Genomic DNA, 16,897 nt, shown 5'->3' with positions numbered 1-16,897 from the left:
AGAATTTGGCAGACTGGAAACTGACCTCAGCTTTGCAAACCAGCATTGAGTGTTAGAAGATAAAAGACAACAGAATACATTTAGGGAGATAGAACTTTATTGTGCTCTAGGAAGGGGGAGATGGCAGGTCTGTCATGTTCTTTGTCTTGGTCCTCAGGTACAGTTCAATGTGGTGGTATCAGCCTTTTCCCTAAGTGAACTGGCTGACTTGTCTATAAACCTTGTGGTGCAAGACAAATGATTTTCTGGTGAGTAAAAACCTACTTTTCCCTTCAAGTTTTAAAGCAGCTTCATGGGTTTCATTCCTTTCCATCTCTACATTGGAGCTTGTCTGCATTCTTGATCATTTTTTCTCATGCATAGATTCCTTGGTCCCTCTTGTAGGGTCACCATCCCAATCTTATATATACTGCCACTTCCTTTAGGACTGCTATTCCATCTGTGAATGCTCTTACAGAGCTACTGACATTCATGTATGGGAGCTAAAAAATAATAATAATAATAATAATAATAATACTTTTGTTCCCACCTTCTAAAGCAGCCTTGGGCAAACTACGGCCAGCGGGCCGGATCCGGCCGTTTGAAATGAATAAAACTAGAAAAAAAAAAAAAGACTGTACCCTTTTATGTAATGATGTTTACTTTGAATTTATATTAGTTCACACAAACAGTCCATCCATGCTTTAGTTCAGGCCCTCCGGTCCAGTTTAAGAACCCATTGTGGCCCTCGAGTCAAAAAGTTTGCCCACCCCTGTTCTAAGGCAATGGTTCTCAACCTTCTGGCCCTTTAAATACAGTTCCTCATGTTGTGACCCAACCATAAAATTATTTTCGGTGCTACTTCATAACTGTAATGTTGCTACTGTTATGAATCATAATGTAAATATCTGATATGCAGGATGGTCTTAGGCGACCCTTGTGAAAGGGTCGTTCAACCGCCAATGGGGTTGCAACCCACAGGTTGAGAACCGCCGTTCTAAGGTCTTCTAGCTGGGCTACTAATTAACAGATAGGTTAACAGGGAAAAAAATAAAATTTTAATAACAGCTGATAGATCCTCCCTTCCCCCAACTGGTGGGTGGAGTATGATGTAACCTGCAGCCCGGAAATACCTGAGTGACTAACTATGTACCTTATATGGACTATACATTGAACCACCAATCAATACCTGCCAAATACCCTAAGCCCTTGTTCCTATATGGACCATACATTAAGCCACCAATCAGCACGCGCTGAGTACACTAAGCCCCCATTCCTTCCCATTCCACCCCTCAAAAGGTGTGTTCACCTCTGCATGGGTTGCTGTTCTCCCCCTGCAAGACAGACCAGCAGGTCTTTTTCCCCTAATAAAGCCTGTAATCCTGGTTTTCGGCTCCTGACTGGTCTTGAAAGGGTGAGGGTTACGCCCTCCATATTGCCCTGAATCCTCCATTTTGGGGCAGCCATGTGCTCAGCAAGGAGCTTCTTCCCGGAAGCCCAAGCCTCTGCTAGCCACACCTAGGATTTCTTTAAACTAACCAATAATAATTAAGGGAAGTGCGCACCATAGACACAACCACATCCTGTGTAACAAGACACCGACTTGCGCCTGGCCAATCGGCAGGGCCCACAGTCCCCTCTCCTCCCCTAACTCCAACCCCCCTATAAAACCCCTCTACCCACAAAGCTGGCTCTCTCTGCCTCTTGCCGCTGCGTCGGCGAGTGTGGTAGATGGGGAGCCCGAGCTAGCTCGAATAAAGACTCTTATGCTTTTGCATCGGACACGGCTGGCTCCCTGGTGGTCTCTTGGGGATCCTGAAATCTGGGCATAACAGTCTCTCACAAGCGCATGAGTAATTCACATAGGCATAAAAATTCCAAAGGCAGTAAAGCACCATTGAGTATAATAGTATATGGCATTTTGGACAAAGAAGAAAAGTGGGGGACATGGATTTTAGAAGTGAGAATGGGCAATTTACAGGAAGTTGAGGAAGCGTAGAACACACATGGCAGGCAAATTGTTGCTGGGCCACTCAGAAACAATGGGGCAGGGGGTATCTAGCTAACAGGGTATCCCTGCCTGAACCCTCTCACCCAACATACTGAATTCAAATTAGACTAAGACATATCCCAAGATTCCCTTCCTAGAGTAGCCTTTGCATTTAAATCTCTGAGGCAGGAAATGGGAGGATCAAAGATTCTTTCTGAGTCTTTTGTTTAAAAAAAAAAAAAAGCTTAAAATCAGTATTTCGAAAAGGTAGTGAAGCAGAATTTTTGGACTGGGCATGATGTCCTGGATTCTTTGTCTGTCGGAGTCAACGAATGAATCCACAGACAGAGGTGGTATAGCAAAGGTGAAAACTTATTAAAGAACAAGTACAGACTCCCACGTAGGGAGGGGAAAAGGGCCCCACAGAGTTCCCTTTTCCATGATTTATAAAGACTGCAGATCTTGGTGCCATGATATCCCCTCTGATTGCTCACTATTCCCTTAGACTGGTTACTACAGTAACTCCTGAGCTCAAAGGTGGAACCTCACTTGGGACACAGGAGGTTTTTCCTCCCCTCCTTTATTATTGTTTTCCTATTACCTTTGGGGTTTCTTCTTCTCCTTCTGGATGAAGGGCTTTCTTCTCTTTATTTTGTAGATCTAGACCTTTTGCTGTTCCCAGCTCCCTCATTCTATGGAAATGTACCTGTTGCAGCTTTTTAGCTTCCCTATTCTATGGAAATATACTTTCTGCTGCTCTGCAGCCCTGTGCTTCTTCCATGATCCCCTTAATTTCTAAAATTCCCTAAACCTGTTTTTTTTTCACCCTTAAAAAATCCTGTTTCAGTAGCTTTTGGGTGGCAAAACTTTGTTTGGTTCCCTTCATATGTTTTCATATAATTCAGGGCTTCTGCTCATTTTCCCCTTTGTGAACAGATATTGGTGGAGAATGGAACAAAAGCTGGGCACTGCCTTCTCATGGAAGCCAGGGACCTGGTCCTTAAGGTAAGGTTCTTTCTCCTTCTCTTCCCCCAACCCCTACCTATCTGTCACCAATTACCAGTACTCCCTTGAAAACTGAAAAAACTGTCGTACAAAGGTAAGTGACTCTCAGGAGAGTAGGCTGTGTGGATGAAACGGACCATATGCTAAACTGACTAGTTCAGGGAAGGCCTGCATGGCGGTTGTACAAACTCAAAGACCTAAAATAACCACAAAGGATGGTCTGAAATTAAATATTTAACTGCAAACAGGTTATGGTGGGTAGTCATGTCCTAGGCCAGTATTTTCCCTGACAAAGATCAACTTAAATCTTTACTGAGCCCATTTGTATTTTTGCCTTTAAGATAACATATTGGTGAGATCACAGGGTAACTTGTAACTTCCCTTTTTTTCCAGACCCCTCAGGGCAAAACAAATGGCACCAGGACATTCCTTCATTGTTATTGTTATCAAGTTAATTGTCAACTGTTAATTATGTAAAACTATCCTGTATCCATCTGTGTAAAAGAAGCACATGTCCATCATTTTACTTTTTACCCTACCTAATCTATCATCAATGAATTTCATGTAGCCCACCTACGTCCTTTTTTTTAATTATTATTGCAATGTATAAATACAGATGTAACCCGCCATTCTCTGGAGCATTATCTCAATTCGTTGAGGTTCTGCTTCCCGGCATATGTTGACAGTTTGGCTCAAATAAACTCACAAAATTCTTTACAGGTTTCAGTGTTTTTTTTTATGTTAACACCATGTAAACTCATCATGATGTAGGGTGGTGGTTGGCAAAGTAGGGCCTGTGGATCAAATCCTGCCTGCCAGGATTTGTATGAGCCAGGCTTATTTGAGTGTCTTTTTGTATGGCTACCTTCACACTACAAATGGCAGAGATGAATAGTTGGGACACAAACACATTTGGCTACTCTCTGAGCCTTTAAAAAAGGTTGCTGATCCCTGATCTAGGACATGGCTGAGCCAAAAACCTTATCTCTAGGACTGTATGAACCAGTATAAAATCATGAATTTAATTGTCCTGGAATGGGATTTTTTTGAGAGTGGAGGTTGCTGACAAGAAGAGCACCATTCTATGTGCCAAGTTCCTGCCTTTCTCCTGCTGCAAAGAGAAAGTTCTTTGTTTGGAGTATTGGAGAAGTAGCCAGTTTAACTCAAAGAACATAGTTAGTAATTACCAGAATCGGATGTTAAAGAAGTCCTCAATTGAGAGCAGAGATTGACTTATGAGAATAGACCCTGCAGGTCCAGCTTAATTTTTTTATTTCCTTTGATTTCAGGGAAAGGAGAAGTCACCTCTGGACCCTCGACCTGGTTTTGTCTTTGCCCCAGTGAGTATTGCTTCTGCCTTTCCCAGCATGCAAAGAGCTGAGCTCAGCTGTGTCCAGGGCAAGTGAGAGGGCAAAGCTAAGCCTCCCTCCACTGCTTTGTGTCCTGATCCGATTTCTTCTTAGTGGATCCCCTGCTCTCCCTACCTCCCTGCTCCTGTGCTCCCTTACCCCTAGCCCTTCCTGACCCTAGCACCCTTAGTTTCCCAGTTTTATGATCTGTGGTTCTTTCATCTTACCTCATATTTTTCATGTGTGTTTCCAGTGTCCCCATGAACTTCCTTGTCACCAGTTGACAGCCTCTAAGCCCCTGGCCTGTAGCTTTTCCCAGGCTTACCATCCCATCCCCTTCAGCTGGGTATGTACCTGGGAATATTGCAGCAGGGGGGAGGTAGCTTGGGAAAGCAGGATGAAAAAGAACCAGGTGGGAGGAGTTGGAAAATTCTGAGAGCATTTGTAGGGCCTGAATATGCATGACCTAGAACAGTGATGGGGAACCTTTTGAGCTCGGCGTGTCAGCATTTTGAAAAACCCTAACTTAACTCTGGTGCCGTGTCACATATAGAAATTTTTTGATATTTGCAACCATAGTAAAACAAAGACTTATATTTTTGATATTTATTTTATATATTTAAATGCCATTTAACAAAGAAAAATCAACCAAAAAAATGAGTTCGTGTGTCACCTCTGACACGCGTGTCATAGGTTCGCCATCACTGACCTAGAATATGAAAAGGGTTGCAGTAATGGGGGTCAACATTTTCCCCACATCTTTTCCCCCAAAACAGTCCCTCTATCCTTACCTTAGAGCAAGAAGCCAAAGGAGGAAAAGTTCTCAATGGTAATCCTTGCCCGGGGGTCTCCAGAGGAAGCTAATCGCTGGCCCCGGATCACTCAGCCTGTCCTTAAATGGCCACGCCATGTGCACTGTCACCTGTGCTGTCCAGATGGGCATATGCAGCATGCTGTGCTCACAGCCCGCCGCCATGGCAGGTACGGAGGCTGTGACCACTATTAGTGGGAGGTGGCAGGAACCCACCCCCCACATTGACCTCTCTTTTTCATAGGGATTTGTATCGCTGTGCCCGTGTCAGCTCCTGGGGAGATCTTTCACCTGTGACCACGCCGCCTGAGCTTCTTCCGTCCCCTGTTGAAGATCCCCCTGAGAGTTAACAAGGATGTGTAACAAGAGTTTTCCTGCATCGTGCCTGACAAGGCTAAAGCCACCTGGTATCCAGGATGGGAGTGTAACGAAAAACACAGGTTTAATACCTGCCACAAGGAAAGCCAAACTCATGAGACAGGTGCAGAAGGAAAGGGGTTTTATTCTGGTGCTGCTCAACCTGTGAGAATGGTAGACTTCTGTCTCAAAGACCATCCCCCTTTCCTGCTCAAGCTGTGGTTCTTACAGTAATAGGGAGAGGAGGGCTTTTTATTTTTCTACCCAATTATTTTGCTAGATTACAGCTCTCTGGGGCCCTGTCCATTCACATTTCGAGCTTTGGGCCCAGCTCAGGCCCTGTCCATTCATCTTCCTTGAGTCCAGTCCATTGGTCTTTTTAGCTTGCCAAGCGCCAGGGCCTGCCTATTCATCTTTCCAGCCTTTGGCGCGTTCAGTGTAAGACCCGCCCTCTGCGCCATTTTGGCCAATGAGGAGACTCCTCAGCGCTCCAACTGACTGTTCATGGTAACAGGAGTGCTGGTACTCCTATATATCTGCATTTGTTTGAAGTTTTAATAAGAATTATAACTTTTCAAAGAATGGGAATAAGTCTTGTGATTCTTAAAAGGTATAGAGGTCAGTCATCACGGCCTATCCAGTAACGAAGTGAGTCCTCAGAGATTCAATGCCTGTCTCCCCACAGAAACCTCAAGCTCAGCCCCTCCTGTAAGAATACTGCTGCTTCTCCCAGAGACCAGGACTTCCCAGGGAAGTAATGGGTAGTGGGGAACACCGCCCCCAGCGCTCTGAGAACTGGCTCAACAGGTCTCAGGGTAGTTAGACGGGCCACCTGGATAGGTGACTAGCAAGCAGCTGCCTGGCCTCTGTTTTTCTCCCTCCTTCCTTTCCTTTTATCTCTTTCAGGGTTCATCAGCTCCCCAGAGTTTGCATCATGAATGTCCCTCAAGAAACTATCCCTTCAGGACTGAGTCATCTATCTCAACAACAGTATGTCCAGGCAGAGACTTTCATTTACTGGGTTCATTTCTGTGTTCCCCTAGACCTTACTGTTTCAGAGCTAGAGCAACTTTCTGTGTAATAAAACTCTCAGTCCCTCTCCCACAACGTATATCAGGAAGTAGGCACAGTCAGAAGCGGTAACAGTTTCAGTGTTGTAATACTAGAAATCTCAACTCCCATAGACATTTCCATACCTGGAGCTATTTTTCTGGGGTTACAGGCAAGGGGAGTCCCCTCATCCACTAATTCCCACAGTGGCAGCAGCACCACTCCTTAGCCCCACCTCCTTAACCCCAGGTGGCCCCAAATCCCCTCTGAAAGGGTAAGGTTCAGGTATCAGCATAGCAGCCTATAAGACTTGCATTGGGGTGGGGAGGGTATGGAAGGCTTAGATCAAATGTCCTGAGTGAGCCAGGACCAGATTGTCTCCAACACAAAATAGCTGGGAAGTAGCACCATAGACTGTGCCATTTTGGATTAGACCAGCCCCAGGCATGAACTAAGTCTGTCCACAGCCCTTGGATTAGTCATGGAACTGAAGAGAAGACAGAGCACAGGGCTGTGCCTGGCAGGGAGTCTGGAGTTTCTGGTTTCCAAGTTCAGAAGGCATGAGCCAGGGGAGGGGCCTCCATGTAGGGGGAGGGCAGGAAGATGAGGCAGGGCCCCAGCCAGCTATGCAAGGCTGCGCAATTAGGCAGCACAAAACAAAGAGAATCCAACAGCTTCCTGAGGCTCAGGAGTGGACACTACAGATTTGACCACCTAAGGCACCACTCCTGCTCCAAAGCTTGTAACTACATTTGTCATTCTGAGGTCTGCTTATCCTGTACCCCAAGGATGGAGCCAGTACTAGAAGTAAAAATTGGCTGCCTCTTTGCCATGCTGGTTGTCACGCTGGTCTGTGGCCTTATTCCCATCTGCTTCAAATGTTTCCAGATTGAGACATTCAAAGGTATAGCCCTTCTGTATCTTTGCCCCCATAACCTGACTTCAACCCTATCACCCTACCCTTACACTCGCTCTGATTCTCTTGCCATCCCCATGCTTGGATATTGAGTGCTCCTTGTTGCTCGTTAGTCACCTTTGTCCATCTTCTCATTGCCAACTGGTTATAACTCCTGCTTTTCATTAGGTCAACTCCCGCGGGGCTTCAGCCTCCTGAGCTGCGTTTCTGCAGGCGTTTTCCTGGGAGCAGGTTTCATGCACATGACTGTTGAAGCCCTGGAGAATATTGAATTCGAGATCCGGCAGCTCCGGGTGAAGGTGAGCAGCTGAGGTGTAGGGCTAAGAAGCCAGATGATGAGCAGAACCAAGGGGAGAAAGTGGGGAAAGTGATAGAGCAAAGGACGTGGGTGGAACAATAGAGACAATGACAGCTCTGTGTTGTGTGGAATCATGATGACAGGTCAGATTAGACTGTAAGGAAAGCAGTGGAGCTGAAGGAAGAGGGCAGGAAGCGGAGCTGCTCCATCCCTCATCTATTTTCTGCTTTTTTTCTCCCTAGAACAGTGGAGGAAATTCTTCTGGAGATCCTAATTCAGCTTCTGTAAGTATTTTCTCACACCCAACCTGGAGGGTGAGGAGAACCAGAGACTCTTCATACCCAGATCCTTTTGAGGAGAGGACGTGAGGAATACCAGGAATCCCTCTGCTCCTCAGCTCAGACACTGTAGAGAAAGGAGGAGCCAACCCCGATACTTTTGGGTTTATGGAACCCCAGACAAAGCTCTGGCTTTACTCTTTCCTTCTTTCCCTAGACCAGTGGTTGGCAAACTGCGGCTCTTTGGCCCCTTGAGTGTGGCTCTTCCACAAAATACTGACGTCTGCTCATGGGCCACGAAGTTTCAATAGCACTGTACATGCGCGCCCACATGTGGTATTTTGTGGAAGAGCCACACTCAAGGGGCCAAAGACCCGCATGTGGCTCACGAGCTGCAGTTTGCCGACCACTGCCCTAGACCCTTAGACATGCTCCCCATCGTTTTCCCACATTTCAACCCTACTGATACTGCAACCTTGGTCCCTCTGGTATTCTTGTTGCATGTCCATATCTCCTCCAGCCTTCATTCCCTTATCCCCCTGCCCCCTTTTTAAATTTACTTTTATTCATTTGAGAGAGAGAAAGGGAGAGGGAGAGAGGTAGAAAAATCAATGATGAGAGAGAATCATTGATCATCTACCTCCAGTATGCCCTCTACTGGGGACTGCGCTCCCAAACCAGGCATGTGCCCTCATCAGGAATTCAACCATGGTTCATGGGTGGACGCTCAACCAATGAGCTACACCAGTCAGTCCACCTACCCTTTTTAAAGTTCTAGTCCCACATTTCCCATTCTCTCCAGTCTCCCATCCCATCTCCACACCTCCATCCACTGCACTTCCTTCCTTTCCCATCCCACAGCCCCTCTCTCTGTTCCCAGAAGGAATATTCCTATGGAGGGCTCATCATCTCCCTGGGCTTCTTCTTTGTCTTCTCTTTGGAGTCGCTGGCATTGCAGTGCTGTCCTGAAACCATTGGAAAACCAAAAGTGCAGGAGGAGGAAGTGAGTGAGGCTCACATCCATGGATTCCACAGCCACAGACCCTCATCTTTACCCTCACTCTCGCGGAAGCCCTTTCGAGCCCTCATTCTCTTGCTCTCACTCTCCTTCCACTCAGTGTTTGAAGGTCTGGCTGTTGGGCTACAGACAACAGTACCAACTACCGTGCAGCTCTGTCTTGCTGTCCTGGCTCACAAGGGGCCCGTGGTGTTTAGTGTAGGACTGCGGCTGGTGCAGATAGGCACTGCACCACGATGGGCCATGTTCTGCATACTGTCATTTGCTCTCATGTCCCCCCTGGGCATAGCCTTGGGGCTGGCTGTGCCTACAGGGGAATCAGAAGTGGGGCACAGCTTAGCCCAGGCTGTGTTAGAGGGTGTTGCAGCTGGTACCTTCCTGTATGTCACCTTCCTAGAAATTTTGCCCAGGGAGCTAGCTGCTCCTGAGGCCCCTATGCTCAAGTGGGCCTGTGTAACCGTTGGTTTTGTCTTCATGGCCTTAATTGCCTTGTGGGCCTGAGAGATTCCTGACTTTTTGATGGATCCAGGACACACCTCCCAAAAGGCTTTGGTCCTCAGACATTTCTCCACTGAGACTAAGTGGCATTCACTGGGCATCATCCCCATGAACTGGATCCCAGCCTTTCCTACTTGAGATCCCATTCCTCATCCAGGACTGAGAAAGGGACGTTTATTTTAGGTTGAGTGCCTATACTTTGGAGAATTGATATAAAGACCATCACTGCAGATTTGACTCTTGTTCCATTTTTGCTACTGTGTGTAATAAATGTCCGTTTTAACCTCCCCCTTCAAGCATTCTATAGTTCCTTTCTCCAGATTACCCAACTGCTGCCTAGTGGAGCAGGAAGTGGGAGGGTGAGTGTTGGATGCAGTCTTTTCTCCTGGAATCAGAGGCCCTAGCCATTGTGTCACTTGCAGCCTTGTCCCCCAGACATGGGAGAATTGCTGAAATTCCAACAACCTGCTCTCACCTTACCCACAGGTGTTGAAATACTGAGCCAGATTTCCCAGAATTTAGAGAAGAGGTTTAAAAATAAACATTGGGCATCTATATTTTTTTTCCTACACTAACCCCACCTACCCCAGTCCCTGATAATAGATTATCAACCGCCTATGCATTCAACAGACACTTCAGATCAGGCTCAATGGAGACTACTTCCACCTGGTTTCTGTTTTTCACACTGAGTCCTGTGTGGCCTCGGGGATACATTTGCTGTCTTTGAGCTTCAGTCTCCATCTAGCTGCCTTGTGCTGTGGGATTAAGAAGTAGTGTGTTTGGGGATATGAAGTAGAGCATAGGGAATATCAATGATATAACAACTATATATGGTGTCAGGTGGGTACTAGATTTATGAGGGATCACTTTATAAGTTATATAAATGTCTAATCACTATGTGTACATATATTGTATCTAATGTAATATTCTATGTCAATTGTAATTTAATTTAAAAAAAAAAGAAGCAGTGTTTTGGAAAGGGAGAAGGAGCTGGATAAATGCCAAGGGTGATTACTTAGTTCTACCGCAACTGCCTACTTACCTGCCACTATATGTCTGACCCCACTTCACTGGACCATTTGCCTTTCAGGCAAGTAACCCCTACAATGTGCTGCTCCTCTTAAAAACTGCACAAATAAAACAACTGGTTATCTGGAATTGAGGAGGAGCAGGACGGCTATGACCCTCGAGGTGGAGGAATGTCTCAGACTTGGTGGAAAGACAGGGAAAGAGGAGGTGTGCCCTGTGAGCTCAGGCACCCTCACCAGTTTGCCCCTTCAAATACTTTCAGTGTAGAAGCTCAAGTGGCCTTAACATGGGCAAGGTCTCCTCAGTTCCATTCTCATCTCATTTCATTCCTGTCTTCTGTCCTTCCCATTCCCCTTCCCACAAATTCAGAATAGAAACCTCCTCACCAGCCCAGCTCACACACCCAGGGATCAGTGAGAAGCCAAGCTAAAAGCAAAGCTAAATAAAAATGATGAAGAAGTAATTTCCCTGACACCCATCCTATTCTGCTTTCCTTCAGTGCTAAATGCACTCACACGTAACACAGAACAGGACCTAGTATGTTGTCATGATGATAGTTTCCACATGGAGCATCTGCTATGTGCCAGGAGCTCTGATGTAGCTTCCACATACATTACCTCCCCTTCCCAACCCTGCCTGGTAGATATTATCCCCATAGAAAGTCCAGGGAAGCGCACTCTGAAGTTAAATAGCTTGATCACCTAACTAACTAGGCTTTAAACCCATGTTTTTGTAATGCTAAGAAAACCTCAATATACAGATTCTCTTCTTACCTTCCCATCCTCATCTTTACCTTACCTGTTCCTACTGTCCTGTGTGTTAGGGTCTCAGGAGAAAGCAGAGAGCACATTGGATAATTGAGGCAAGTTTAAAAGAGAGTGTGTAGAAGGTGTGGCCAGGATTAGGACAGAGCAACAAGTGATGATGGACCACCATGGGGCTGAGTGATAGCAATGCTGTTACCTTGGCTGAAAAGAAGGAGCAGTTACCAGAAACTCAAGAGCTATCCATTAAGAGCTGAGGCCTTTGTTAGAGAAATACCAGCAGCCTGCAGGTGCTCGGCAAGTAGTGCTCCAAAACTTATTATTTATCCCTCCTGCTACAGTTTCACTGTCTGTGTACTTCAGAGAATTACCCTTTAAAATCTCTTCATGAGTTCCACAGTTTTCAAGCGGACACTGCAATGCTCTCATCACTGTATTCCACAGTTTTATTCTCCTTTCCAATGAGCCATCTCTTAGCTACCTTGGACTTTTGTCCCTAGAGTCAGGGATACACATTCCTTGAGATTGAAAGAAAGAGAGAAACAGGAGTCCTAAGGCTGAAGCAGAGACAAAAAGTAAGGAGTTTGTGGTTCAGCTTCTATGAAGTCACCCCCCTTTCCTGTGAGCCTCTGAGCTCTGATCTCGAGAATGGACAGGAGCCACCACGTGGTATCAGGCCTGCACTATGTAACTACTGTGTAGATTCAGGAAGACCATGGGAGACTCAGGAAGGGAACTGGGAACTGGGGAAAGATAGGAGGAACCACGATAACCACAGGGGGGCACTGCGTCCCCATGGGCTCGCCTGGAATGTGTAGGACCAACAAAGTAGAGAGGTCAGCCAAGGACAGCACACCCCTCTCCCTGGCACCCAGCAGAGAGCCTCTCTCCCTCTTCCTAACTTGGGCTTCTTATGCAGGGACATCTATAGGCAAGAGACACACATGGTCATCACCCACTTCACATACCACCCCATGGCAGGTACATACACACGCACTCAGATTTTACACAGAAATGAGATTTTCTTCTTCCAAAGTTAACTCTGCTAACATAACAGTGTTTACTGTGCAGTTGAATGTGCTGAGAAGACCCACCTTCCCTTCCATAAGGCACAGCAGCAGCTATTGGCAGTCAAGGCTGATGCTGGTTGGAACTCTTTGCCTTTTCCTCATGTTTTGTTTACCTAGGAGCTAGTTATGCCAGTGATTCCAATTATGCAGTTTCTTTTCCTCAGTGTGACATTTAAGCACCTGCTTCCTGCCCTGTTCATGGTCACCAAACACCCTCACCCGTCCTGATCCTGGCCTACTGCATTTAAAATAGTTCGGTGCCATGAGAGTGATGAAATGCTCAAGCATCAAGAGCATGTTCCATGCCCACTTCCACGTCAGTGTGTCAGCGCTAGACATCAAGCTGCATTAGTCATCAGGTCTGTTTCACCGAGGAAAGTGAATAATTGCCCATGGGGTTTCTACAAAGTAATCTGGCAAATGACCTTGTACTATTCCATCCACAGTACTCTGGACAATAATACTATAAAGTGCGTCTCAATTTTACTTCTTGTGCCCCAAGAGCCCAAGGATCACCTGCAACAGCCACAAAATACCTCAAGTTCTCTTGATGATTATTGTTCATAATTGTTGAGAAGGTTTTCAAAGAACCACAGATATAGTCTAATTAACTGCCCAAACTTGGATTTATGTGGGAGGAGGAATTCCTGGTTGCTGTGACTCACCTGAAGGAATCTTTAGATTGGGATCAACTGAGCAACCCAATAACCTCTCTAGAACCTGCATGAGGTGTGGTCTGCTGATCATATTGAACCACCTAAAATGGAATCTAGGTGACCCCATAGAGGATCCTGCAGGAAGGTGGTCACAAGATGTCTTTGGGCATGTCAGTCAGTTTTCTGTACCTCCTCCTTTAAGATTATAATGTTGGTTGCCCTGTTGGTGTGACTCCTAATTGAATGTCGACCTATGAACCAGGAGGTCATGGTTTGATTCCCAGTTAGGGCACACGCCTGGGTTGTGGGCTTGAATCCCCAATAGGGGGCGTGCAGAAGGCAGCCAATCAATGATTCTTTCACATCATTGATGTTTTTCTCTCTCCCTCTCTGAAATCAATAGAAATATATATTTTTTAAAAGATTATGATGTTGGTGACATCTCTGAAATCCCATGGCATTTCTCAATAACTGAGAAGGAAGTCTTCTAAGATCTAAGTAGCCCCTCCTGAAATGTGAAGATATTATCAATATCAAGGACAATACCATTGTCCATTCCATTCAATAAGGGCCAGTCACATTTTGTAAAGTGTTTATGCTATAAAAGCCCCCTCCCATGGTTTGTGTCACTTGGAGAAGAGAATGTGAGTTGGGCAGGGATGGGGTAGGAAAGGGGCATGATGCAGGCATACTGAGACAGAATAATAGTGCTCAGATTCCTCTATAGTTTATTGTTACAGCAGAAGTTGTGGGAGACAGGAGAGCACCCTACACACATAACACAGTGATCAGAGCCCCAAGGTAGCCCTTCCAACCCCTATGCTAAGCCCCAAGCAGTCCTGCCCTGGCTTGAACCCCTCCCCCTCCCACTCTAGAAACACTATCTAGACAGTTACAAAGTTAGTGGAGCCAATGACCCCAGGCCCCTTCCTGTTGCCCAGCTCCAATCCTTCCCTCAAACTTGTTCATTGACTACCACCTCCCAGTCCAACTTCCATTCACACACCGGATATTTCCATCACATCCTGAGGACCACTAACCCACCAACAAGCCTCCCTGACACATTTATTTAGGCCCATATCCTTCAGAGATCTGAAGGGTTCATGAGAAGCCATATCTGCTTTGGTGAATAGAGACCCAGCACCAAGTGCCTTACCCTTGCAATGGGATGAGTAGGGAGAGTCTGGGGCAGGCACCATGGACATCTACAATGACCACTTATCCCTCATCTACAGACACCTAAATTAGGGAGAGGGGATGCATGCCCTCTCCACCTTAACAACAGAATGAGGGAGAAGGATCATTTAGGGGTCTGGGTCCCTAACAGATATTGAGACAGCTCTCCCATGAGCTGAGGGGTTTCACAGGTTAGAGGGCAAGGTTAGGGTAGTGATCTAAGATCAAAGTCATCTCCTCACATGATCTGCCCATCTTCCCTTGCTCATTTTGGCCCAGTGTTGTATGCATCTCCCAGGTTAGTGCTGGGGGAGGTGAGGGCTGGGTCCCACACCAGGGCAATAAGGGCCATTCAACTGGAGACCTCCATGGTGTGCCCTGGGGCTCTAAAGGGAGAGTCCCAGACTCGCTGCTCTGGGACAAGGTTCAAGCGCAGGACCGGCTGCCATCAATGGATGCTGCCCTGTCAGGGAAGCTGTGCGAGATCAGGACAGGCGAGTCATGCAGGATGAGGCCACTGTGGAGACAGAAGGATAAGCAGACAGTCAGAGAGGAGGAGGGGAAGAGGGGCTGGAAAATCAGAGCTGGGTTTGTGAGTTACAAATGAGGCCAGGGGTCAATGAGCTTGATTTGGCAGATGGTGGTAAGTCCAGGAATTAGCCTAAATGGTTCCTCCCCTTGTTATGCGTTCACTCAGCGAGATAGACCACTGACTCAGAATTTAAATTTAAGAGCCTTTATTAAGCTGGCCAGCTGACCACAGATACAGCACCCTGCCGAAGCAAAGGCTGAACAGCAGCGCTGACTGCAAGAGTTACATTTTATTATTAAATTTTGTGGAGGCCCAGAGAAAAATGTGTCTATCAAATTCTGCCACCCCCTCCCCAATATGGAGGAAACTCTCTTAATTTATACTTTATCCAGTCCTTTGTCTCCCAAATTTGGAATGAGACTTCCGGCCCCTCTGAGAAAGAAGGCCTGCGTGCTGGGAAGGGGTAATGAGACCATATCTCAAATCCTGGCCAGATGTCAGTACCTTCCTATCTATGTGTTTTAGGAACAGACAGCACAGCATGACCCGTCTGGCCAAAGCGCCAGATATGCAGCTCAGTACACCCTCAGTGGCCATCCCTCATTCTAGCAGCAATCCCTTGTCCTCATGATAGCCTCTGACCCCCATACTCACTGTAGCCCATGCCTTGCAGGAAGTACTTGAAGGCCTCGGTCAGCTTGCCTGGCTGAGGAAGTAAGATGAGGAGAGGGAGACAGTGATGAGAGGGAGACAGTGATGTGAGGTTATGAGCTGAACAGGAGCCGAAGGCCATGGCAGTTTGGGGATGGGATGTGTGGCAACGGGTATACATAGTTCAGTGACACTAATATCCCCTCCCCGGATGGCTGGGGATACTCACCTGAGTCAGCTGGGGCTGACCTCCGGAGTCAGCCTTCTATTTTGGAGAGAGCCCCAAGCAAAAGTGATACACACATGAATAAAGTGAGCTAGCCAGGAGATAGAAAGGATCTCTCTTCCCTGCTTTCCCACTTTAGGCAGTTAATAACTTAGGGTTGGTTTTTTTTTTTTAGTTAGTTTGTTTGTTTTACTTCATTCAACCCACTTGCTCCAGGAAGGACCCTGGAGACCTAAACGCTGAATCAAGGATTCAGTATATACAGCTCTGGACAGGGGGGCCAAGAGTCAGGCTGGACATGGAGTAGGGTTACTGACCTTGAGGAAAGAAGACTGGGTGGGGTTCAGTTTTGAATTACATTCCATAAGAAGTAGGAAGCTGAATGAGGTCACACTCCCTGTGGTCCCTCCCTTCCAAGGGACCCTAGGACCTAACCCCTTACCCATTTCCTTCTTAAAAGGAATCAACTTCTTATACACCAAAGTTGCTCTCCATGTCTCAAACAGAGTTTGCCTTCTGGCAAGATAACCCTCTAAGCACCATCCTAAGACTCCAACCCTCCCTCACCCAACCCCAAATTCACTGCTAACCACTGCCTGTTTATGGGATGCTTGGACTACGACCACCAGCTTCAAAGGGTACTTAGAGGCACTGTGTTGGGGAGGAGGTGGTGAGCCCCTGCACTCCCTCACCCACCTCTTCCCAGAAGAACAGCCAGTAAGTGTTGGGCTCCAAAGAGGAAACAGTCTTCTGAACCCCACTGATCCCACTGAGAGGATTCAAAGGAGAAAGACCTAGAGGGTGATGATTTGCTAAGTGGGATGATATGGGCCCCTCACAAGAGAACAGGGACATAGGAAAAATGCCCAGAGCTTTGGTCACCATGTGAAGTGTACTATTCTCTAGGCTCTTCCCAATTTGTTTATACGCTCCCCTCCCCACAAACTCTCCATCTCCCACAGATCGTTTTAGCCATCCAAGAAGCTGAATGTATTCAATACATTTTGTTTTGAGGCAGCAAAAGTGATTCTCAGAAACTGAGTTGTCTTTGCCAGCAATTTATTTAGCACAAGTTTAATGTGGGAATTATAATAAATTCAATAGCATACAGGATATCTCTTAATAAGCGAAAGGAAGAAATACATACTCCAAACAAAAGACAGATTAATCACACTATTATTCCAGGCAAGGGAGGGTGAAGCAATAAAGTTTAAGTTTAATAAGAGGTATACGTTTTTATACGA

The 16,897-nt window shown here is 46.4% G+C and overlaps 2 protein-coding genes and 1 long non-coding RNA gene across 3 annotated transcripts; 2 read left to right on the top strand and 1 right to left on the bottom strand.

The window, feature by feature from the left end:
• The first annotated feature begins 234 nt into the window (after positions 1 to 234).
• Positions 235 to 5,553, top strand: LOC102423929 (methyltransferase-like protein 17, mitochondrial). The gene is made up of 6 exons (XM_006101210.3): positions 235 to 248; positions 2,906 to 2,974; positions 4,264 to 4,314; positions 4,577 to 4,669; positions 5,120 to 5,304; positions 5,379 to 5,553. The coding sequence occupies exons 2-6, from the start codon at positions 2,948 to 2,950 to the stop codon at positions 5,482 to 5,484; spliced, it is 462 nt and encodes a 153-aa protein (XP_006101272.1). The 5' UTR covers positions 235 to 248; positions 2,906 to 2,947; the 3' UTR covers positions 5,485 to 5,553.
• A 1,777-nt stretch (positions 5,554 to 7,330) lies between these two features.
• LOC102422518 (zinc transporter ZIP2-like) lies at positions 7,331 to 9,552 on the top strand. Its single transcript, XM_006101207.2, has 4 exons — positions 7,331 to 7,458; positions 7,648 to 7,756; positions 7,998 to 8,039; positions 8,914 to 9,552. Exons 1-4 carry the CDS (start codon positions 7,331 to 7,333, stop codon positions 9,550 to 9,552), a joined length of 918 nt encoding a protein of 305 aa, XP_006101269.1.
• A 5,155-nt stretch (positions 9,553 to 14,707) lies between these two features.
• On the bottom strand, positions 14,708 to 15,690 carry LOC102422822. The gene is made up of 3 exons (XR_330516.3): positions 15,657 to 15,690; positions 15,431 to 15,482; positions 14,708 to 14,761 (listed from the first exon to the last, which is right to left on the bottom strand). It is a non-coding gene; the product is annotated as an uncharacterized LOC102422822 (long non-coding RNA).
• Positions 15,691 to 16,897: the final 1,207 nt, after the last annotated feature.

This window comes from Myotis lucifugus, unplaced genomic scaffold (assembly GCF_000147115.1).
Source record: "Myotis lucifugus unplaced genomic scaffold, Myoluc2.0 scaffold_344, whole genome shotgun sequence".
Taxonomy (NCBI): domain Eukaryota; kingdom Metazoa; phylum Chordata; class Mammalia; order Chiroptera; family Vespertilionidae; genus Myotis; species Myotis lucifugus.
Note: the sequence above shows the minus strand (reverse complement) of the source record. Positions and strands in the feature narration are given on the sequence as shown.